Source organism: Typopeltis vanoorti, chromosome 10 (genome assembly GCF_054136105.1).
Source record: "Typopeltis vanoorti isolate ZY-2024b chromosome 10, IOZ_Tvanoo_1.0, whole genome shotgun sequence".
In the NCBI taxonomy this organism is placed as follows: domain Eukaryota; kingdom Metazoa; phylum Arthropoda; class Arachnida; order Uropygi; family Thelyphonidae; genus Typopeltis; species Typopeltis vanoorti.
The window spans coordinates 77,625,980-77,650,905 of NC_143558.1; the positions used below are offsets into that span (position 1 = coordinate 77,625,980).

General features: G+C 35.2%; 1 protein-coding gene across 3 annotated transcripts in view; it reads right to left on the bottom strand.

Annotated features, from left to right (window-relative positions):
* LOC150102528 (osmosensitive cation channel TMEM63C-like) overlaps window positions 1-24,926 on the bottom strand; it is a 491,876-nt gene that overhangs the window by 97,994 nt on the left and 368,956 nt on the right. For all 3 annotated transcript variants that reach the window (XM_090398766.1, XM_090398765.1, XM_090398767.1), the window contains exons 16-18: window positions 22,052-22,138; window positions 19,071-19,127; window positions 5,241-5,403 (exon numbers count right to left, since the gene is read on the bottom strand). In XM_090398766.1, coding sequence (XP_090254892.1) covers window positions 5,241-5,403; window positions 19,071-19,127; window positions 22,052-22,138 — 307 coding nt within the window. The remainder of the gene's footprint in view (window positions 1-5,240; window positions 5,404-19,070; window positions 19,128-22,051; window positions 22,139-24,926) is intronic.

A 24,926-nucleotide genomic window follows, 5' to 3' on the forward strand; every position in this document is an offset into this window, starting at 1 on the left:
AGCTAAACAAAAGTCATGGGAGGACTTTGGCAAGAACATAGAAAATAAATATCAAGAAGGTGGCAAAATATTCTGGAGGTTGTTGAAGAAGTTTAGAAATGGAGGAAAGAGTGCTCTAAAAGGAGTTAGAGATGATAAAGGTGACATGAAAACGGAAGTAAAAGATATCCTTGAAGTATGGAGTAATTACTTTAAAAAACTGCTAAATGAAACAAGCAGTGATGACAGCACAGTGGTAAAAAACACTGACCAGACATGCAGTCAGAAATACATATCCATATTTGAAGTAGAAAAAGCCATCAAAGGCTTAAAATGTGGAAAGGCAGTAGGAGTAGATGATATTCGACCAGAAATGATGAAGTATTATTATTATTATTTGTGACACCTCCAAGGAGTCCAAAGCCTCATCATGGGAGGACACCTACAACTGTCTCAACCACTACACCGAACCTCTACTACGAATCATCTCAATCAACGCCATCTACCGCCCACCTCCACCACTACCAAACTAGTATTTTTTTGTCTGTAAATTGCGTGTGTTCTGAAGAGCCGATTTGTCTATATGCGGGATGAAAAACCAGAGTTTCTGGGAGAAAAAACCCTGCTACCTCCGTATTAGATCGGCTAACTCACCTTAGATTAAAATCGTCCAGATAAAGATTCCTCCCGTCGTGACAAGAATCGAACTTAGGCATATTCCAATCGAAGGGCGCAATGTACCATTGTTCTTCCAATATGAATACTGTTGTTCTTCCAAGTATGGTGGTATAAAAGTCTTACAGTGGCTGCACTGCATAGTTCAGAAAGCCTGGACAGAGGGACGAATTCCCAATGATCGAAGTAGAGCTCTCAAAGTACCCATATATAAAAAGGGAAATATAACTTAATGTGAGAATTACAGAGGTAGTTCCCTACTAAGTGTTCCTGGCAAGATCTATGCAAGTATACTTGAGAAAAACGATTGAGAAGAACCAAATAGAGGCTGTCAGGATAAGATCTTCACTTTACGACAAATAATTAAGAAAGCATAGGAATATAACAGAGATCTGTATTTAAGTTTTGTCAATCAGGAAAAGGCATATGACAAGGTACCAAGAGAGAAGCTATTCAATACGCTACAGTTATATGTCAATGGGGCATTATATCAAGCAATACTTAGTCTTTATTTGAGTTGTAAGTCAGCAGTTAGAATTGAAGGAAGTACAGGAAGATGGTTTAATGTTAAATCTGGTGTGAAACAAGGATGTACATTATGCCCTCTGTTATTCATTATCTATATGGATCACATTATGAAGGAATGTGGTATTAAACCTGATATCAAAATTGGAGATGTTAATGTCAGCTCTTTGCTTTATACAGATGATGTTATACTTCTAAATAAATCCGCTACAAGTCTGCAAGATTCTCTGACTAAATTGAATAACTGTTGTAATAGATATGGTATGAAGGTCAGCAATAAAAAGACAAAGACAATGAAAATAGGCAGAATCATTGAAAATGTTAACTGTGTTGTGAATGGAGAACCTGTGGAACAAGTAAAACATTTCAGCTACTTTGGCACGATTTTTAGTGAAAATGGTAAATTCAATAGTGAAATAAACAACAGAATCAGCAAAGCTGGTATGGTGGGAAGTCAATTGAATAAATTCATATGGAATAAGAGAGAAATTAGTCAGAACACTAAATTAGCTGTATACAAGACAGCGTTCAAACCAGTTGTAACTTATGGATCTGAGAGCTGGGTCAGAAGAAAAACACTTGACAAAAGACTAGAGACCGCAGATATGAGAGTCCTGAAAAAAGATTAGAGGCGTGAACAGATGGCATCAATGGCAATATCATATTAAAAATGAGGATATTAGGAAAGAACTTGACATTGTCAGCATCCAGGAATGCGTTAGCAGAGCTAATCTCAGGTGGTATTGTCACATAAACAGAATGGGCGAAGAAAGATTAGCAAAACAAGTGTTCTCTGCCAGGGTGGCAGGAAAACGACCCAGAGGAAGACCAAGATATAGGTGGATTGATACGGTACAATGTGCCTTAGACGATAGAAATATAAGATCTGATAATGTTGGAGTCTTGACAAGTAACAGACTGATTTGGAGGAAAATTGTAGATAGGAAGTTAATAATAATGTAATTTTTTTCATGTAGTACTATCATATCTTGTACACCCCCCTTGAGGATACATGGCAGGAATTTGATGATGATCATGAAAAAAAAAAATGGGCATTCGAACCGTCGTTATGAAATTATCTAGAGATAACTAAACAAGGGCATTTGTATTCTCTGCATAGATTCCCTGATAACAGGTTGAAGTGTTATTTCTCTCTGCACTTTTAAGAATCACGATGCATTGGGATCCATCTTCTCCAATCATTCCATTACTGAAATTTCATGGAATTCTCATCTCTTTTGTCACAAAATCTCAATTCTTCTTCTGTCTCTGAAGCTTTAGCAATTTTTGTTGCTTTTAACTCAGTGAGTTCAACATTCATACAATTTTTTATCCTCTTGCCAAGCTTGTGCAATATTTTGTATAGTTTGATAACATTATAGGATTTCCAAAAATCTCAGTGTTAAATCAGGATCTCTATCCATAGCTGCCACTGCTTGTACAAATGCATTATGTAAATAATAAACTTTGAAGTTGGTAATGACTCCTGGTCTATGGGCTGGATGAGAAAAGTAGAGTTGAGTGGAAAAATGAAGTATTTTAATCTTGGATGAAATCTTGAATGGAGTTTATCAGTTTAGTTGGCAATAATTCTTACCTCCAAGCATGAAGGAGCTAATAACCCAGTCTTAAAAAATGGAAAATGATTTGGGATTCAAATGATAATCTACTAAATGTGAGGAGTTGCCTTACTGATGCCTTTCAAAATGTGGGTTTTCTCAATGATAGACTAGCAGCAGCTTAAGCCTACAGCAGAAGTGTATTTTTGAAGCTATGTCCTGGCATTATTTTTTCGTCTTTAGAAATATGTGCAACATGAATTTTTTTCCCCCCAAAACAATCTAATCTTGTTTATATTAAGCACTTGTCACAAGTAATGACCTCAACATTATTTGTTTAAATCAATCAGGATACTGAAAGTTTATTTTTCACTTGGTCAGACTATAATAAATTTAGTTTAATCCTTTATCCAAGTGTGTGCAAACAAAGTTTGCACCTAAAAGTATCTTCAGGACTGGGGTAAAGTGGTACAACACTGGGCAACTCCTTGCAAAGGTGGAGCAAGCTACCAACAGTTGAGTGTTGGTAGCTTGCACCTGAAAGTATCTTCAGGACTGGGGTAAAGTGGTACAACACCGGGCAACTCCTTGCAAAGGTGGAGCAAGCTACCAACACTCAACTGTTGGTAGCTTGCTCCACCTTTGCAAGGAGTTGCCCGGTGTTGTACCACTTTACCCCAGTCCTGAAGATACTTTCAGGTGCAAACTTTGTTTGCACACACTTGGATAAAGGATTAAACTAAATTTATTACAATCAGGATATTTCTCAGCTGCTTTAGTATCACCACTAGTAACTTTTCCAGACATTAACATTATGGAAACCAGCACAGTTCATCTTGCAAACTAACCTTTATTTGCCACAAAAGATTGAAAACTATCTGGGCATTTTGTTGTTATTGAAAAGACTACTTGGCCTTTGTCTGAATTGTCATTTAGCTTAACAGAATGTGTTTTGGTATTTCAATTTGTAAAACAAAATGAAAGGGGTTCACTTTTTGCCTTTCTATTCCTTTTTCCAGTCATAAGTGTACTCTACCACAGTGCACACAAAGTCTAAAACTATTCAAGTGTGTGAATTCAATACACAGCACATCCAAGTTTAATGGTAAACATAGCAAGAAGGAAGGTGCTTGCATGCATGCTCCATGTGAGCTGTCAGCCTTGCAGAAGACCTTTGTTATGTGGTATGCAAGTAATATAGGTGTATTAAGGACGGGGAAATATATATTTTTTCCCTCCCCACCAAATGGTGACAACAGCGGTAGACTGTTGTCATCACTGTTGTATCTGCAGCACACATTTTATATGCTGCAGATAATCTTAATAAGAAAGTTGAAATGCTGAATAATTAGTTTATTTTCTCTTAAAATTATCAGTCCAACATGGTAGTAGCATTCATAATTTTATGATAATGAAAAGAAATAACTGAAAATGAAGGGGGGAAGGGAAGGATAAGCTGTAAGTATGAATATACACAAACCAATCTGTATGTAACATAGTGACTTATTCACAGTGATTACTCTTTATATGGTTCATCTTCTGTACTGATTTAGTCTGTTAGACTTAATGTCATTGCCATCAAATGAAGCGTATCAGACTGAGAAAGCAAATTCAATTTTTATGAAGAAAGATGATTTTACCTTGGATAGCTTTCTTCATAAGCATTCTAAGCTATTCAGCAGCAGCCTGAATGGCTTTTGTCTACACTTTTCTCTATTAATGCCTTTGAATATGCTGGTTGTATGGGCTGAAGCTTGTTCTCATTTGGTGGCTGTGGGCTCATCCTTGTTCTCATTTGGCATCAACTATGTGAAATCTAAATCAGTTAACTCAGCCAAATGTGATTTGATCAACCATTGATACAACCATCTCAAGCACCTCTGGCTAATTTCACAATTCATTATACTTCATTTCAGGCCACTGGCATTATAAATGGCCTTATATTCTTAATCTGTGCCAGAAGAAACTAAACTCAGGCACAGAGTAAGAATATAAGGCTTTATCTTACTCACAGATTCTTTGGTTTCATATATATATAGGCAAAGTAAAGTGAATAGACAGAGCTGGATGAAGTCTAAAATGATATATATGTAGATTCTGTAGACTATATGTAAAACATAAAATGCATATGTATTCCTATTCATTACTTTACTCAACTTCAGTTCAAGCTTTCTCTCATTGGAAAGGAAAATAATCTATGTATACAACCCATAATCTCAAAAAATGCATTGTGAATATGCAAAACAGTGAATGGCAAAGTTTTAATGTACCAATGGTCCCTGTAAACTAGTATACTACACTAAAACAGTCAAATTAATCTAGAAGATTATATCTTTCCTAATAACCATTTATTATCTGATAATAAATGATTATGCTAAACATTTCTGGTATATTTATGTTTAGAATCAACCAGCATAATAGTCAGTATGTGCAGATATTAACACCAATTTGACTTATGAAAAACATTTACATTTTTAATTTATATCTTTAGAAAATACATACCTTTCTAAGACCTGCTTGTTCTGCTTCAGATCGAGAAAAGCAAACATAGAAGGCATACATAAACAGCTCAGGAAAACGTATGATTTCTAAAGCTGTGCCAATGAAACCAGATGTAATAACATAGTTCACAAAAAATGCTCCATGGTTTGGGAGAAATATGCATCTAATTAAAAAAAATAAATAAATAAATTAAGCAACAGATTTGTTCACAACTATGCACTACTACTTATGTTTTTTTGTTTTTTTTGTAATGAATGCAAGGTGTGTTTAAGCAAGCACAAAAATACATAAATGCAAGTGCAGTGATCTCTCACTCATTTAATCTTCAAATGCCTACAGGAAAAATGGTGCAAAATTTCCATTGATCAGTACTGTGTGCTTGTGGAAAGTATGTCCCATAGGATTGTTATAGTCATCACAGTGAAAGGAGGTCCTACATCTTATTAAGGTGACGTCATGGTTGTTTGTTCCTCACACTATGGTGTGCATGGACTTCTTTCCAAGCAGTGCATGTATATGTATTATATATATATATATATATATGGATCTTTTGGGTGGAGTTCATATCTAATATAATGAATACAATACAAAGCAGCTTATGCAAAGGTATAATCTCTCAATCAATTTCCAAGTTTTAAAGGCAAGCACTATTTTGCTTACTTGGTTATAAAATAACAATATTCGTTATTTATTCCCACTCATGTCACTGATAATACAATACATTAGTGACATGAGTGGGAAGAAGTTAGGAGAGGACATTCATTTTGAAGTGCTAAAGAATGTTTTCTAGAACAGCCAAGAACCACAAAGTATTGAATGAAAATTACAGAAAATGATTAAACAGGAGAATAAACTGGTTTGCCAGTTTGCAATTAGACTGTATTGAATGTTCAGCAACTATTGCTTGTTATTATAGGCATAAAGCAAGGATAATACTTTTTTTTTCTCTTTTTCATGGTGGTGGTGGTGGTGGGGAAGGCAATAATTAAAAAATAACAGGAATTTGGCAAAAAGTAAAGAAACATCTACATTTCTAAAGATGATCCAATTATTATTATTCGTGAACCTCCAAAGAGTCCGAAGACTCATCGCAGGAGGACACCTATTGTACAACTTCTCTGTCTCCACCACTACACTGAACCTCTATTACCAATCATCTACATCAGCACCATCTATTGTTCACCATCACCACAGCTAGTATTTTTTTTGTCTGTAAATTGCGTGTTCTGAAGGGCCGATTTGTCTGTATGCAGGATGAAAAAGCTGAGTTTCTGGGAGAAAAAACCCAGCTACCTCCGTATGAGATCGGCTAAATGACTTTCTATTGAAAAAGTCCATATAAAGATTCCTCCCGTCATGACAAGGGCACAACGTACGGTCGTTCTTCCAATTGCGCTATGGAGGAGCTTCGCTTATCTAGATGTGAAACCATTTGCAAACTTGTCATATTATTAAAACTTTAATTCCATGGAAAACAAAGTAAAAAATTTCTATTATGTTTAAATTACTATATTTGGGAAATGTAGTGAATATATAATACCATAAAAACTCCACCACCAAAAAATGGAAGTATTAATATTAAAATAGGAAGTTATTGAATTTTCATAACTTACTATACTACAGCCATGTCAACATTCAGAATATTTACAAAAATAATTCCTTAATTGCATTTACAACCCAAACAATTTGAATAGTTGCAAATATTTTGTATGTAATGTCAGAAAAGGTTCGACCTTGTGTTTTAAGATTATGAATGAAAGTGTGTGTGTGTGTGTATGTGTGAGAGAGAGAGAGAGAGAGAGTAAAAGATCACTATAGTTTTAATAAAGCTTTATTTTATAAACTGTGTTTATACATTTTATTTTCCTGTATGTAGAATAGTGAAACACAAAATACAGTAGTGTTAATCCGAACAATTCAAATTTTTGGTTTTGGTTTTAGTTCACTATTTTAGTTGAGTGCTGCTTGTTTTAACTGTCTCTACAATGTTTGTTAATAGTACATGTGTTTTAATAAGATTGGGCTGAGGTCTTCTGATGTAGGTTTCCCAAATTTGAGGCAGTCTCATGCAGCCAAATTTGTTGAGGTTTGGATTGTTTCTTAGGGCTGAAGCTGATTCCATGAAAATCCTTTCATATTTGTATTTACTACAGTGTATTATCCTGGCTTTCTTCCACCATATTTTATGGCAGGTATCCAGCGCATGGTCAGGAAAACCAGAGTGGCTGTATTGGTGAAACCAGATGTGGTCCTTGTGTTCTGAGATTCTGATATTGTCAGTATGATGGAAAATGATTCTGATGTTGACAGTATGACGGAAAATGATTCTGATGTTGACAGTATGACGGAAAATGATTCTGATGTTGACAGTATGATGGGGAAACCCACATCAGAAGACCTCAGCCCAATCGCCCAAGAATACCAACATTGCCCGCTAAGGGGCACCATTAGGACTTTAGGAGAAATAATAGGTTCCTGCTTCTTCCTCACTTACTGTTTGTTGTGCCTGCGTGCACGTGTCTTGTTCTTAAGTTTCTTGAAAATGCCACGTGACATTGTCGAAATATTGAAGTACATTAAAATTTATTTTAATGTATATCCTAGTTGATGTTGTAATTTCCTTAAATCATTTAGTAAAAAAATGCATAACCAACATCTAAGCCTTTCCACGAGAATTACAATAATCCACGGAGATGTTGCACGTAAAGCACGCCATTATGATAAAATGAAGTTAACTTTAACTTCATTTTACTGTAAATTCAAGACAATTGAATAGTCTTGCCTTCCTAAAATGCTGCTGGGATAACCAGGTAATGCCTAACTGTGTGAAATTCAAGCACTGTTTCTCTTCATATTTATAACCATGCCAGCCAAGCCTTACTCAGAGAACAAATTGCCATGACTCGCCATTTCCTGAATAATGCTAACTTAGCTATACAGGCACTCGAAAATGACCTTTCAAGCACGCCTTAAGCCACGAAATTTGGTCTATTTTATACAACATCTCATGCACTGAAGCAGAGAATGAATTTAAAAAAGTACGAGATTGACACATCAAAAAATTTGAAAATTTGAAAAAGAACTCAATCTTGGAACCACAACTTCCTACCGAAACGGTAGTCAACCTTTCGTCATTTAATATAAAACCTGAAGCACTCGACGCACGTGGCCACAACTTTGCCATTGCTCCCAGAAGAATACCTGCTGAAGATATTATGATAAGAATTGAATGCTGGATACGACACCTTCCAAACCACGTTGCCAACGATATTAGACTGGATGTGGCTTGTGTTCTGACCAAAGCTAAACCACCAAAAGCCAACATGCCCAGTAAGGAAATTAAATCTCTACTGGAATTAAAGAAAAATGAGAAAATAATAATCACCAAAGCTGATAAAGGGAATGCCGCAGTATTGCTTAACCAAAAGGATTACACAGGTAAGCTGAAAGCTCTATTGTTAGATCGGGCTACTTACCTCCCTATCGAGTACAATCCCACCAACTCACAAATTAGAAAACTCCAAGGCTCCTTAAGAAGGTCCCTTCTTGGCCTGTGGAAATCACTAACAAATTAAAACCATTTAACTCCATACCCTCCCCCCATATTTATGGACTCCCAAAAATACATAAGGAAAATGTGCCATTATGTCCCATAGTGGATGGCATCGATTCCCCCCACATACAAACTAGCTAAACATTTGGCCAAAGCGCTCTCACACTATACTGGCAACACACTTTCACACATAAAAAACTCAGCCCACTTCATAGCCAGCATAGAAAACCTTACACTCAAACACATTGACATAATGGTCAGTTTTGATGTCTCCTTATTTACAAATTTCCCACTCAAAGAATCCTTAGAGCTAATCCAAGCTAAATTTCCTCCCGATATTACAGCCCTATTTCAGTTCACAATGAACTTAGGCTATTTTGTTTGGGAAGGAAAATTCTACAAACAAATAGAGGGGACAGCCGTGGATTCTCCACTCTCCCCACCCTTGGCCAACTTTTATATGGAGACTTTTGAAGAGAAAACCTTAAAGCTCTTCCCCACCCCACAAAAGCCAACCATTTGGCTTCACTATGTTGATGATGTGTTTGCTATTTGGCCACATGGGTCCGATGCACTCCTCTCCTTCCTAACACACTTAAACAACCAACACCCCCAAATCAAATTCACCCTGGAAGAAGAAAAAAACAACTGCCTGCCTTTCTTAAACACACTAGTCACTTGCCAGCCTGATGGAACCTTGGTTTTCTCAGTCTATAGAAAACCCACCCATACAGGCAGATACATTCACCAACAATTCCACCACCCCTCCTCGCAACAATATGGAGTCATTAAGACACTACACAACAGGGTTAAACTTATCTGTTCAAATGACAATGCCCTAACCATAGAACTACGCCACATTCTCAACACTTTCTCAGCCAATGGCTACCCCCCCCAAAAAAAATCCAAAAAATATTGAAACTAGTAAACCACAACCCCCCCTCCTTCCCCCTCACAACAAGGATTACTCTAAATCCATCACCATACCCTATATCCGAGGCACCTCTGAAAAAATCACAAAAATCCAAAGAAACATGACTTAACTTCTTGTTACAGTCATAAAAAATTGGCATCCTTTATCCGCTCTACTAAAGACCAACCTCTCCCCCCCCCCCTTAGACCTACCTGGTGTATACCAGGTCCCTTGCAGCTGTAAGCTGTCCTACTTTGGCCAAACAGGCAGGATAGCCAATATCAGAATCTCAGAACACAAGGACTACATCCGGTTTCACCAATACAGCCACTCTGGTCTTGCTGACCACGCACTGGATACCTACCATAGAATACGGTGGAAGAAAGCCACGATAATACACCATAGTAAATACAAATATGAAAGGCTTTTCATGGAATCAGCTTCAGCCCTAAGAAACAATCCAAACCTCAACAAATTTGGCTGCATGAGACTGCCTCAAATTTGGGAAACCTACATCAGAAGACCTCAGCCCAAGTTCCCAAGAATACCAACACTGCTAGCTAAGGCGAACCATGAGGACTTTAGGAGAAATAAGAGCTTCCTGATTCTTCCTCACTTACTGTTTGTTGTGCCTGCATGCACGTGTCTTGTTCTTAAGTTTCTTGAAAATGCCAACGTGACATTGTCGAAATATTGAAGTATATTAAAATTTATTTTAATGTATATCCTAGTTGACGTTGTAATTTCCTTAAATCATTTAGTAAAAAATGCATAACCAACGTCTAAGCCTTTCCACGAGAATTAGTGGAATTAATGTTTATGACATGACAGTCCATTGAAGATTGTTGGAAGCAGAGAGGACTGACTACTTTCAGACCAAAAAAGAAACAACTGTTGATGAAGGCTATGCAGAAAAAGAGGCTCCAGTGGGAAAAAGTGTACAAAGATTGGACTGTTGAGAAGTGGAAGAAGGTCATTTTCAGATGAGAGCTATTTCTTTGTCCAAGGAGAGTGTATATACCCTATGTTCAAAAATCAGCAGCTGAGAAACCTTCTTCTACCGACCTTCAACAAGCTCCTAAACACCCAGCTAAAAAGATGTTCTAGGGTTGTTTTACATATGCCAGTCCAGGATCACTTGTGCCTGTTGACAGTATGATGAAAGGTGACCAATATATAAAAATATTGGAATAAAGAGTGGTCCCACAGATCCAGAAAGGCAAAGAACTCATCTTCCAACAAGATCTCGCTCCATGCCACACTTCAAAAAAAAGTTGAAACTAGTAAACTAAAAAAAGTTAAAGAGTTGCTCAAAAATCACAACTTCCAACTGCTTCAGTGGCCAGGTAACTCCCTGACATTAACCCAATAGAAAATTTGCAAACCATAGTGAAAAAAATACTTGGAAAATTAAATTGTGATACAAAGGATAACTTAATACAATCCATTATAAAAGTATGGCTTCAAGATGCAGAAATAAGAAAAATGTGCTCTGTGTTGGTAGAGGGCATCATGCCCTCTAGTGAATTAATGTGCGAAATGAATTAGTGAAAAAAAAAAATAGTGAAAGTGAATTAAAGAATTTATTAAGAACAGAGGAGGACATAAAAATAACTAAATCGAAATAACTACTGATGCATTAAACTTCCCAAAATATGGAAAACATTAATTCTTAAGGATCCCATGTTACAACCAAGGCACTCAATAGAGGACACCTTACCTACTCAGGGCTCCAAACTTGTGTCTATCAAGTTTTGCTTTGTTTTGTATTGCTTTTGTGTGTGTATATTGTGTTACAATTTTCTGTTTTACTCCTTGAAGATGTCTCTGTGCCAGATACTGGACATTAAAAATTTGTTTTAATCCTTTCTCAGTGCTGATTTCACTCCATTAAGCCTCTGACCCGAGAACATGCAAGGAATTATGTAAATTTGATGATATATTACTCCATGTTTAAGAAAATGTACCAGGTTAACTGGTACATTCTCTATGCAGTACTGGCACATTTTGAACGAGTATCTTGCAATGGGACAAGTGTAGAAAGAAGACAAAAATTTTTTCACTTCAAATCAAGTGATAACAGTGAAGCTTTGAATTACAGGATTGAACAAACTGTGTCAGGGGCAAGTAAGTAGCTACCAGTTCACTGTTACAAAATGTAATGTTTTAAAAATTGGAAAGCAATGATGATATGGGATGGAATACAAAATATACAGCTTGTGGGATATTTTACAAGAGGTGAAGATAAGGGATCTGGAGATGATAGCAGACTAGAACCTTTAGGGGGACACATGCCTAATTTGCGAGGAGTTTGTAACTGATTATGCCAATGACATAGAGAAGCACAAAGATTGTGGTTGCCCCTTTATAAGGCCATGTACAGATTACTGTGTGCATACTTGGTCACCTGACTTTCAAGAAATTGAGGGCATACTGGAAAGGTCCAGAAACAATGACTAAGAAGAAATACTGAGAATATCTGATTAGTAGGATCCTTGTAAACAGGAGCATATGACAGATGTTAATAAGGGACCGTTACCAGATTAATGTTGGAAGTTTATTTTCCACTTGATTAGATTATAATAAATTTTGTTTAATCCTTTATCCAAGTATAAACAAAGTTTGCAGCTGAAGTATCTTCAAAACTGAGGCAACTCGTAGTAAAGGTGGACCAAGCTTTCATCACTCCATGTCTCAGTATCTCCCATAATGCAAGGCACATCTCTTTGCAGACATGTATAATGCTATACATTAAGGGAAGGGCCACTACCCAGACCATTTCAAACGTTTTTGAGGTCTCGTCAGTGGGAGCCAGCCCCAGAAGTGGTGATACTAAGGCAGAAGCAATGGAGAGATCATGTTTACTTATACGAGTTGCCAAAAGGTGTACCACTTTATTATTAAATTATTTTGGATTTAGAGAAAGATGTTTGAAGTTTATTTTCCACTTGGTTAGACTATAATAAATTTAGTTTAATCCTTTATCCAAGTGTAAGCAAACAAAGTTTGCACCTTGTATCTTCAGGACTGAGGCAACTCGTAGTAAAGATGGACCAAGCTCTCATCACTCCTTGTCTCAGTATGGGTAGTGGCCCTTCCCTTAATGCATAGCATTATGCATGTCAGCAAGGAGATGTGCCTTGCATTATGGGAGATACTGAGACAAGGAGTGATGAGAGCTTGGTCCACCTTTACTACGAGTTGCCTCAGTCCTGAAGATACTTCAGGCGCAAACGTTGTTTGCTTACACTTGGAAATAGGATTAAACTAAATTTATTATACCATATTAATGTGGAAGAGATATTTCATAGAATGAAAGGAAGCAACAGGGGGTAGAACAAGAACATCCTTGCAAGTTGTATAAAGAGTTATCTGTAAGGATACAGATATCCTTGTAGGTGATAAGTCTGAACTGCTGGAAGAGCACAGAATAATCGTTTACTCGTAATTGTTCTTATGCACAGATTCTCACCACCATTCCTTCCATGACGATCGTCAATCAGTTACCCTAACTAGATCTGGATGGGAGGTCTGGATAAAGCTTTTTCATTTTTGTCGTATTTCAGAACATTCTTCTATAAGTTTTTACTTCATTGCACAATTTCGCTCTAATTTTTTCACAACAATAAAGGTCAGATTAAAATGAAAACTGATGCATTTTAACATAGATCCTCACTACAATATTTTATTAAATTTCATCAAACCAGAGAGGAATTATTAATATCATTCTGAAACTTCTTTGCCAAAATTTTCCTCCAATAAAAGTGAGCTAGATGGAAATAGAACTGAACCATGCAGACAGCTTCATGTACATATGCCAAAATTTACTGAATCAAAATATATAATTTTGAAATGTTTTCCCTTTGTAGCGCTGAATATAATTGAACTGAAAATGGGAATGGATTGACAAATTTTACTAAGGGTTTCAAATCTGAATAAAATTTGTCTAATAATTGGTATACAGATATCACATAATTATTCTTTAATTAGGAACATAAGGATTCCAAACAATGAAACATCCAGGCCAATATATTCTTGTCAGTGAACCTATCAGGACTGATTATTAATAATGTTTTTTATACTCCAAATTGCAAAATGGCAATATCTGATGTGAACGATAAAAAGATAAAAATGGCAAACATGCCCTGATGACCGATTTTCATTAACAAAATATTTTTAGGACAATTGCTAGGTACTAACAAAAAAGGGTGCTGTTTTTTCACAAATTCTTTGCCTTATTAGTTTACTATGGTTAAATTTTGCATGTCATGTGCATATTGTTGCTTTTATGGTTTATAGTATTTTTGTTTTCATTTTTGAATACTTGACTGTTCTCTCATCCTTTCCTTTTTCACACTATACAGGGTGATTCAAAAAGACTGACTCATTTCGTACAGCTATATTTCCTGAACTATACATTGTATGTGAATAATCTAAAAACATTTGAAAGAGGAAGCCCTAAAGTTTGAAATGTAGCTTGCCTAGCACACAGCAGCATCAGTTGTGAGCAAAACAGCTACTACGTAGCACAACATTTTTTGTGCTCACAAGCTCATTAAAACCGAGTCAGCAACTGTGGTGCAGCGTGCGTTTCGTCATAATTTCAACATTAAACCCCCAATGAGGAAGAGCATTTGTCGTTAGAATTATCAATTTGAGCAAACAGGTCGTCTGTGTAAGGGAAAAAGCTCAGCCAGACGACACGTGTATTGGAGGAGTATGTGAGACGAATTCAACAGAATTTTGAGTGTAGCCCAAGCAAGTCAACCCACAGAGCGAGCAGAGAACTTGCAATTCTGCAACCAACTGTCATACCGCCTACAGTTGGTTCACGCTCTTCGTGAAAACGACAAGGTAAAGCGTGTCGAATTTTGTGATCATACGCTCCAAAACATGGAAGATGACACTTTTCTGCCACATTTAATTTTCAGTGATGAGGTGACATTCCACCTAAGTGGGAAAGTAAACCAACACAATGTTCACATATGGGGATTACAAAATCTCCATGAAACACTGCAACACGAGAGGAACTCCCCCGAAAGTTAATGTGTTTTGCACCTTATCGAGAAACAAGGGTTTATGGACCTTTCTTTTTTGCTGAAGAGACCGTTACTGGGGTAACGTATCTAGACATGCTTGAAAACTGGCTTCTTTCTCAAATTAATGAAGATTCAGCAGAAGACTTCATTTTCCAACAGGATGGAGCTCCACCCCATTGGCACCAGGATGTTTTCCTCAATGAATCTCTACCTCAACGATGAATAGGTCACATCGGGAATGAAGACCTGGTGCTTCATTTCTGGCCCTCAAGATCTCCTGATCTCGCACCTTGCAACTTTTTCTTGTGGGGAGGTTCGTAAAAGAAGCAGGTTATGTACAACCTCTACCAACAACTTTGGTTGACCTAAAAACCCGTATCACAACTGCGGTGAACTCGGTGATGCAAGACATTCTTCTTGCATCACTGAGTCTCACGTTGGTTCTTTTCCAGTCAATTTTATGTAAAGAAAGGAAAAGCACCAGTTGTTTACATCACACCAAAACATGGTATGAACACAAATTTAAGGAAGCCTGTGAGATTCTTATCATCCACCCCCAATCTGAACAATAATGATGGTCTAAAAATCCTAAGCATATAGAAGGCACATATTCTACCCACGGAAACCTTTCTCCCCAAGAGTTAACTATAAACAGGACTGCAGATAATCCAGAATCCTAAACCTAATATAACAATTGTAATGTCAAAAATAGGACATCATTGTTACTGTAAGAAAACTATCTATATGAAAGAATGTTTCTCTCAATGTTATCTTAAATAGAATTTAGCTTTGATGCAGTTTCTAAATAATTAATTAATTTTATCTGTATTTTTTTTGCACTAGAGGTTATGCCAGAATAACTGGTGATCAAATCATTGTTTCTATAGTTTAATGTGTGAAATGTAACTCAACTTATCCTTATATATATACTCCAGATGATGATCTTAATATGAAGGTAGAAACGTTGAGAAATGAAAAAAGTTATTTATAACATGGTTGTAAAGTCCATAATTTCTAAAATGAATGCTGATCACCATGCAACACTAAAAGAAACAATAATAATATGTAAGCAAGCTTCACACGCATCACAGTTAATCCAATAGAAAAGTTATTTTTGATAAATAGACTTCAATCCACATGCCTTATATAATTCATTTTTCATGAACTATTCATTTCATGAATTGTAGTTTCAATGAATTGCAATTTTTCGATAAATTCCTGGTTTTTGATTGATTGTCGATCAAGAAATTGGTTCTTTGAGGAAATGCCTTTAAATGAATTGCTTTTTTGATCAACTGTTGTTCAATCAATCATTTTATGATTAATTGTGTTTTTAATAAATTGCCTTTTGGTAAATTATTATCATTATTATGGACAACTCCAAGGAGTCACTAGACTCATCATGATAGGTCCTAAACATGTCTAAAACTATCCAACATTTGCACGTTATCTATTATACTTTGCTTTCATCTCATTCACATTCATGGCACCCACAACAAACACTGGCAATCTATTCCACTCTCCAAGTAAAAAACCTAGTCTTAACAATCTTGCTAACTTCAGTTTCCATGGATCGCCCCTAGTTCTCCCACCACCACCAGACCTGTTTTAAAAATTTTCCTCTGAATTAATCTTGTAAAAACCCTTCAGTAATTTGTGTTACAATCATATCACTCCTTTTCTGCTTATCAACCAGTTTCTGTAACAGACAAATCAACCTGTTTTTGTAAGGTTCATTCAATAGACATCCTACCACCTTGGTCACTCGTCTCTGGATCCTCTCCACCTCCTCATCACCAAGAAATCCTGGTGCCCAGATCTGAGGGCAGTAGTCAAAACAGGGTCTTATCATGGCTCGATAAAGAGGAATAATAACCTACTTGCCAAAGTATTCTTCAGTAACTAAGTGATCTGATGAGCTGCTTCAGCCACTTTTGCTATGTGCTCCTAAACTTATGTAGTTATATGAGGATATGACTCCATATCATCCTATAACTATCCTCCTATAACTACATAATGCTTATAAATTAACACTCCTAATGGGAGTATTAATCATCCACTAACACTCTCAAACCTCTGGCTTCATCAATTTCCTGGAGTAAAGTTCCACCAATGTGGTATTACAGCTGATAATCTTTTCATCCTGAAATGCATAACCTTACACTTGTGCCTAATAATTAAGGTAATTAGGAGGTTGATCCTAGGGTGTTGATCAACACCTCCAGGATCCAGTTTACCTTAGAAAAAGAAAAAACAACAGTTTCCCTTTCCTAGACAATGATTACACTCCAGCCTGATGGATCCCTAGTCTTCTCTGTTAACAGAAACCTACACATACAGGTAGATACATTCACCAGCAGTCACACCACCCCCACTCCCAACAATATGGGATTATAAAAACCCTATATAACAGGGCAAAATTAATCAGTTCAGATAACAATGCCCTAACTATATCCTTAAGACCTTCTTAGCCAATGGCTACAACCTCCAATAAATCTAAAAAAATATTTAGATTTAATTTTTATTAAACATATAAAAAATATCCGAATGTACCTTGGAATGGTACATCTGAAAAACTAATAAAAATTCTAAGAAAATATGACCTCACAACTAGTTACAAACCACATAAGAAATTGGCATCTCTTATCTGCTCCACCAAAGATCAGCCACTTCCCCTAGACCTATCTGGAGTATACCAGGTCCTTTGCAGTTGCAAACTGTTCTACTACAGCCAAACGGGCAGGACAGCCAATATCAGGATATCTGAACATAAGGGCTACATCTGGTTCTACCAAAACAGCCACTCAGGACTTGCTGACCACACATTGGACATCCACCAGAATATGCTGGAATTAGCATATTCTTTGTAAAAACTTCCCAAACCTCAACAAATTTGGGTGCATGAGACTGCCCCAAATATGGGAAGTTGCATTCTAAGAACATCAGTAGCCCAGGAGCCAAGACAGCCCAATTTAGCCTGCTAGGGGGCACCTTTAGGACCACCTTCATTTGCATTTCTTCAACCTCATTTGCTTAATGTTAGTGCCTGCATGCACATATCATTGTTTTATGATCCCTGAAGATCGCAATGTAACATTGCCAAAATATAGGTAGTTATTAGAATTTTTATAATTAATAATATAGTTTATGTTGTCATTTCCTAAAAAATTAGAAGTATGTCTAACCAATGTATAAGCCTGTCTACAAAGATTCCTTGCAAAGATTCCTCTGGGTCTCCTGCAAGAGTCCTTGCAGGAGACCCAGATTAACCATTATTTACATCAGTGGTTGCCAAAGTGGTCGATAAAAAAATATAAGACATCATTGTACGGGTAATATTTAATTCGGTTAACTTGGATTACTTCCATCCTGAATGACAACGCAATTAAGATGAATCGTGCAAACAGTGACATGAATAGGATCTGTAAGATGGAGCAAGGTCATGAAAATAGTTATTGAGGCCAATCAAGTAGGCCAAATTGATGTATTTACCAATATATGGATGTTGGTGGTTCCTGCCTGGCCGGCACGGCGGGAGCGAGATTGTAACACGTGCGTGGTTCTTATTTACTTATACTTACATGTATTTAATCCCAGTCTAATTTTATGCATCGACATACAAGTGAGTGTTATGTTCTAAAATTCATCAACATACATATTATAATTCAATCGTTATTCATTCACGAACTAAACTTCTCTATTTTGAAGAGTTGAGCAGGGCTGGTAGTAATATCAGTGATATTAATTATCACTGGTGTTACTATTGCTATTATCACTGGTAATATACCAGTGATATTACTAGTGATAGTAATAGTAGTAGTAACAGTAATATAATAATATATATACTATATTATACATACAATAAACACTAACTATAAAATAAACAATCTAAAAACTCACATAAGCGTCTTTTTTGCTTGTCCTATTATAATTACATAATAGTAAAATAGAGGGGGGTCGATAAAAAGTCAAGAAACTCTTGAAGGGGTCGATGGTCAAAGAAGTTTGGCGACCCCTGATTTACATAATACCTGTCATACACCCCCCCCCCCCAATCTCTTAACCTATTCACCACCAGGGCACTCACAATTCTCTCTGGAAATCCATTTCCACTTATTCACCACTCTCCAAGCAAGGAACCTAGTCTGTACACCCTTGGTAGATTTGTCAGAAGTTACAAAATTAATACATCTAAAACTAAAATTTTATGTGAGAGCTAAGTAGTTAAATTTTACAAATAAATAAATATAATAATAAATAAATAACATATTTAAGCACTTCTAAAAATAATCTTGGTATAACAGAAAGCATTATATAATACTTACTCCCATCGATACGTTTCATTCTGAGGACGTATAGCCCACATTAAAAAAGCTCTTGCACTGTAACAAAGTAATTTATTGATCAAACATGTCTGCTAATAGAGAGATCTACAGAATAAATTATATCAGTACAAAAGTTTATCAAGAATTGCTAAAGATAATCAACTTTTACTAAGCTAATGTCAGGGACAAAGAGAATACTTTTATACTGATTACTGATTTTTATTTTTTCTCACCAACTATGGAAGGTTTTAACTCTATTGTCCATTTGTATTGTGGCCGAGCTATGGTTTTTTCCCCAATTTTTATGTATTCTTTACATAGTCCAGAAACTGCTCTTGAGAGCAAATATGAAACTTTTTCAAGCCACTTCACATGTCCAATAAGTGGGATGTAGTCTCACACCTGGCAATGAATTTCATCTGCCACCTAAAGACAATCACAAACATCCATGCTTCTGGCAGGATTTGAACCAGAGGGATGATACCTCTAAACCACTCAGCCAACTAGCTTGCTAAATGATCTGCTATAGTAGAGTTGACTATAAAATTTTTTTACACTATGTTTGAAAGCACTTTTTTTTTAAGTGATAATCCTACAGATAAAAGATTCTAAATCTACAGATAATACATTACTATTAAGGTTTGTTGGTTTTAAAAACCAGTTTTTTTGGATAGATTTGTAAAATTCGAAAACTGGTTTTTAAATTTAAAAAACCGGTTTTAGATACTAATTAATATGTAAAAATTAATTATTTAATTAAAAAGTTACCATTTTGACTTGAAACCGATGTATATGTTACAAGTGAGGAATTGGAAGATGACTTAGAGTGTGAAGATGACTATGACGAAGATTTCTAAAAATTTTCTTGATCTAGATAATGACTGTGGATTCCTTATGTTGTCTGATAATTGCAAACAATCAATTTCTCAAATTAGAAAAATTTGCAAATTTTTTGAAAATCTCCCGTAAGAGATAACATCATTCAGAATTATGTAAAACAAGAAAAAAGAAAGGAACTAAGTCTGATTCTTGACTGCCAAACAAGATGGAATAGTTTAGAGGCCATGTTTGAAAGATTTATAACATTAAAAGAATGTGTTGTTCTAGCTTTGAATGATATTGGTGCTTCTCATATGCGGAATGAAGCTCAATGTCCTAAAACCATGGAGCTTCTTAAAGTGTTGCGACCAGTATGTCTAACAGCTGAGGCTTTAGGGCAGCAAGATGCCAATTTATTAACAAGTGAAGGCATATTTGAATTTCTGTTAAATGAACTAAAAAATTTAAAGACTGAAATTAGTTCCAAGTTATTAATATGCTTTAGAAGTACAAATTCAAGAAAGAAACAAGTTGGATTGGTAACCCTTTTGTTATATTTGCAAAACATAAACAAAGAAATCTAGTGTCTTCAAAACCCGATATATTACATTATCTGGAAAAAATATCCAAATTCTTGTATGGAAACAGATTCCAATGAATCTGTTTCCAGTGATTATCAGAGATGAAGAAACTATATCAGGGCAACGCTCTAAAAGAAGCCATGGAAAAATCAATTCCTAGGTTCCTTGAGGAACCTGAAGAAATAATATCAAATTCGAAGACACTGAAGGCCAAATTTTCAGTATTTGAGGCAACCAATAAAAGAACAAAGAATTTAGATTTATTATTTGATGTCTGAAAATGATCAAAGTTCAGTAGCCAGTGAGAGAGAGTATTTTGTATTTCAGGCAACTTTGTATCTAGAATAAGAATAAGATTAAGTAATCATTTAGCAGACATTTTATGTTTTTTGAAATTATATTTCCTGAAGAAAAATACTAAATGAAATAAAAATTTATAATTTATATTTTGTACGGATTTTAGTTGTTATAGTTTGTTTTATTTGGTTTTGTATGGAGTATATTTTATTACTCCATACAAAACCAAATAAAAAAAAATTAATGAATAAAAAAAACAAAAATAACTAAAATCCGTACAAAATATAAATTTTTATTTCATTTAGTATTTTTCTTCAGGAAATATAATTTCAAAAAACATAAAATGTCCACTGAACGATTACTTAATCTTGTTCTTATTCTAGATACAAAAGTGCCTGAAATAGAAAGTACTCTCTCTCTCACTGGCTACTGAACTTACAGATTTTAGTTATTTTTTATTCATTTGGTTTTGTATAGAGTATATTTTATTTTGTTATATTTTTGTAGTTCCATAAATATTAAATAAACTGAAGGATTTTAAAATAATATTTTTATTATTTTAATTATTATTATTTTTTTTTTTTTGTAAAAATTCAAAAACCAGTTTTTTCAAAAGTCGGTTTTTGTATTAACTAATTACTGTGGTTGGGCTAAGGGTTAAAAAAAAAGTTAGTACTTTTTTTTTATTCACAGAAAAGAACAAACGTATGAAACATCATGCAATACAGGTAATAACATGTACACTGATGCTGAAAAACTGCTGTTGAAAATATCACAACTTACTAGTAAGTGTTGAAAAATGCAGCATCATAGCACTGTAGCAAAATCCTTCCCACCTACTGCAACATATTTCACATTATGTGTATTGTTACACATAAGTTTAACAAGTATGTTCACTTGTTAAGTACGTGATAAAGTCAAACCTTCATAGGCTTGGCTTTGCTCCTTGACTTAAGGTACTTTATAGTTCTCTGTTTTGATTAACCATCATTATTTCCTGATGTACATCCCTTGAAGATAAGAAATAGGACAAAATACTGAACAATTATATTTACATTATTACTACTACAGTCAATTCTCACTATCATTTTTATCAAGTTTAAATGCATAAAACATGATTTACTACAGCATAAAATAACATATTTATCTTCACTGTTTCAAAGGGAAATATCATCCAACAGATAATGTTTTTATATATATTCTATTAAAAAAAATTAGATTTAGATTGATTTGGATCAAAAGAATCTGAATAATTTGTATAACATATGAATAAGCATTACTTACCTTGTTAGCTGAAGTGAAGGAAGAATGACAATCATAAAAAGTAGGAAGATAAAAGTCTTTTGCATTATGGAATAGTTTCGAGCTGACCTAAAATACGTTTTTTTTTTTTTTTAATTATGTATTTAAAGAAATTTTATAAGTGCTAAATCTATATATACAAACCACTGAAAATATCAGCAACATTTTTTAATTATTAAAATGAAATAACTGTATTAATGAAAGAACTGCAACAATCAAAGTGAAACAAACAAACTATACTGGATGCAAAGATATGTGTAAGCTGGAAGATCAATTATTCCTATTCACTAATGGCAGCAACATTGTTATCAACATAAAGTGAGTAAATTGTGACCAAAAAAATCATTACCATCAAATTCCGTATACACATCCTAAGAGGTTATGTATAAGAGGCTACAAGATATTGTGACATCACTACATGATTTTGTTTACATTATTATTAGCCACTTATCAACAATTTTTTCATCCAAATTAATCTGCTCTGTCAAATCTTATATTTCAAGTCTTCCAGGCTATTTTTAATTGCATCAATCTACCCAGATCTTGGCTTCCTCCGAGCCTTTTCCCCAACCTTCTTGGCATTCGAACACCCATTTTTCTGAACTTTCCTCTTCCATTCTGTTTAAATAACCAAATCACCTTATATTTGCTCTGTTCATACGTTTCTGAATGCAAACAAGGTCAAGGCTTTTTCTAATATCTTCAATTTTCATATAATGCTGCTATTGATGCCATCTGCTCACTCCTCACATTGTTTCCTAACTCCCCTACCTGTTGTCTCTAGGCTCTTAACTATTTCTAATTTAACTGCTTTATTATTGCTAGTTTGATATTTTGGTTAATTTCTCACATATTCCATATAAGTTTAGTCAACTAACTAAATTTAATAGCTTTATTCTGTTGTTGATTCACATATTTGATTTGCCATCATTAGTTAAAAAATGGCTCACTAACGAGGATATAGTTATAAAATATGGTAGTTAAAATGTTTTCAAAGAAATGGAGAGTATAGAATGGGTGGAGAATGATGCGCTGAGAAAGACAGGAAAAGAAAAAACAAATCCTGAATGAGCAAGATCAGGTTTGTAACATAAACTGAAGTAGTTAAGAGGATACGTTGATATGCAACAGGAAAAATGCATATCAATGTATCCTCTTAACCAGTTCAGGATGTGCATGGCACCAGAACATTATATAATGAGCTCCATACAAGCCAAGCATCATTCAAAGTATGAGGGTGGTCTGAAAAGTTCTTGGCCTCAACCATAGATGGCAAACTATCGGCAAGATTTTTCTTTTTCTAAGTTGGTACATCTGTCATAAGCATCCATGTGAAATTTCAAGTCATTCTATCAAGTAGTTTGTTTTATGAAAATGCCTGAAGCAAAAGTGTTGTCTGTATCTCTTGAAATAGATAAAATTGAGTATCGTGCGGTTATAAAATTCTTTGCAAAAGAAGGTTTACCACCAAAAGAAATTCATTCGAAGTTCATAAAAGTTTATGGGCACTCTTCTCCTTCGTTTGTGAAAATTAAGAAATGGGCTGCCGAGTTTAAACATTGGCCGTACCAGCCTTGAAGATGATCCACATGAAGGACATCCAAAAAAGTGTAACACCACCAGAAATCATTAATCAAGTGCATGATATGGTACTGGACGACTGGCTATTCAAAGTGCATGAAATTGCTGAAACTAGGCATTTCAAAAGAATGTGTAGGATATATTCTGCATGAAGAATTGCAAATGAAAAAGTTTTGGCAAGATGGGTGCCATGCTTGCTCACAGCAGATCAAAAACGCACTCGCATGAAAATCTCTGAGAAGTGCTTGGAGCATTTTAACAAGAATAAAACTGATTTTGTGCGTCGATTTATTATTATGGATGAGACTTGATTCACCATTGCACACCAGAATTCAAACAGCAGTTAACAACTGGTTGTTCAGCGCCAAAGAAGACAATGTCAGTTCCATTAGCAGGAACAGTCATGGCATCGGCGTTTTGAGATGCTAAAGGCATTTTGTTTACTAATTATCTTGAAAAGGGTAAAACAATAAACTGGGAATATTATTCTGATCTTTTAACCAGACTACACGAAAAAAATTTTTGTGAGAAAAGACCCGGTTTGCATAAGAAAAAAATCATCTTTCGTCGGGACAATGCACCTGCCTACAAAGATGTTTTGGCAATGGGAAAATTAAGGGATCTGCACTATGAATGTTGGAACATCCACTCTATTCCCCAGATTTGGCTCCCTCTCACTTCTATCTCTTTCCAAAACTAAAACTCTTCCTCACTGGTCAGTGTTTTTCTTCAAATCAAGAGGTGATTGCAGCTGTAGAGGGGGTATTTTGCAGATCTTACTGAGAACCACTAGAGATGGGATAATCTTACTGGAGCATCATTGGAATAAATGTACTAGTCTAAAGGGAGATTATGTTGAAAAATAAAAATAATTTTGAAATTATAAATTCATTTTTCATTCATTCATTCATTCATCTTACTGAGAACCACTACAGGGATGGGATAATGGTGATGGAGAATCGCTGGAATAAATGTACTAGTCTTAAGGGAGATTATGTTGAAAAATAAAAATAATTTTAAAATTATAAATTCATTTTTTTTTTTTTTTTTTTTCATTTTCAGGCTGAGAACTTTTCAGACCACCCTTGTAATGCTTAGGTTTGACCAGCCTGATATAGATTCACTGCAGTTCAAAAGAAAACTTTTGAAAAGCTGCCATGTGAGGTGATATGATAAGTATCACAATGTATTCTTTCAATCAAAATAATATTAAGTTATAATGTGAGAAAGTTTCTCCAGATTTGGATAAGAAGTCATTGCACCCAAAAAAAAAAAT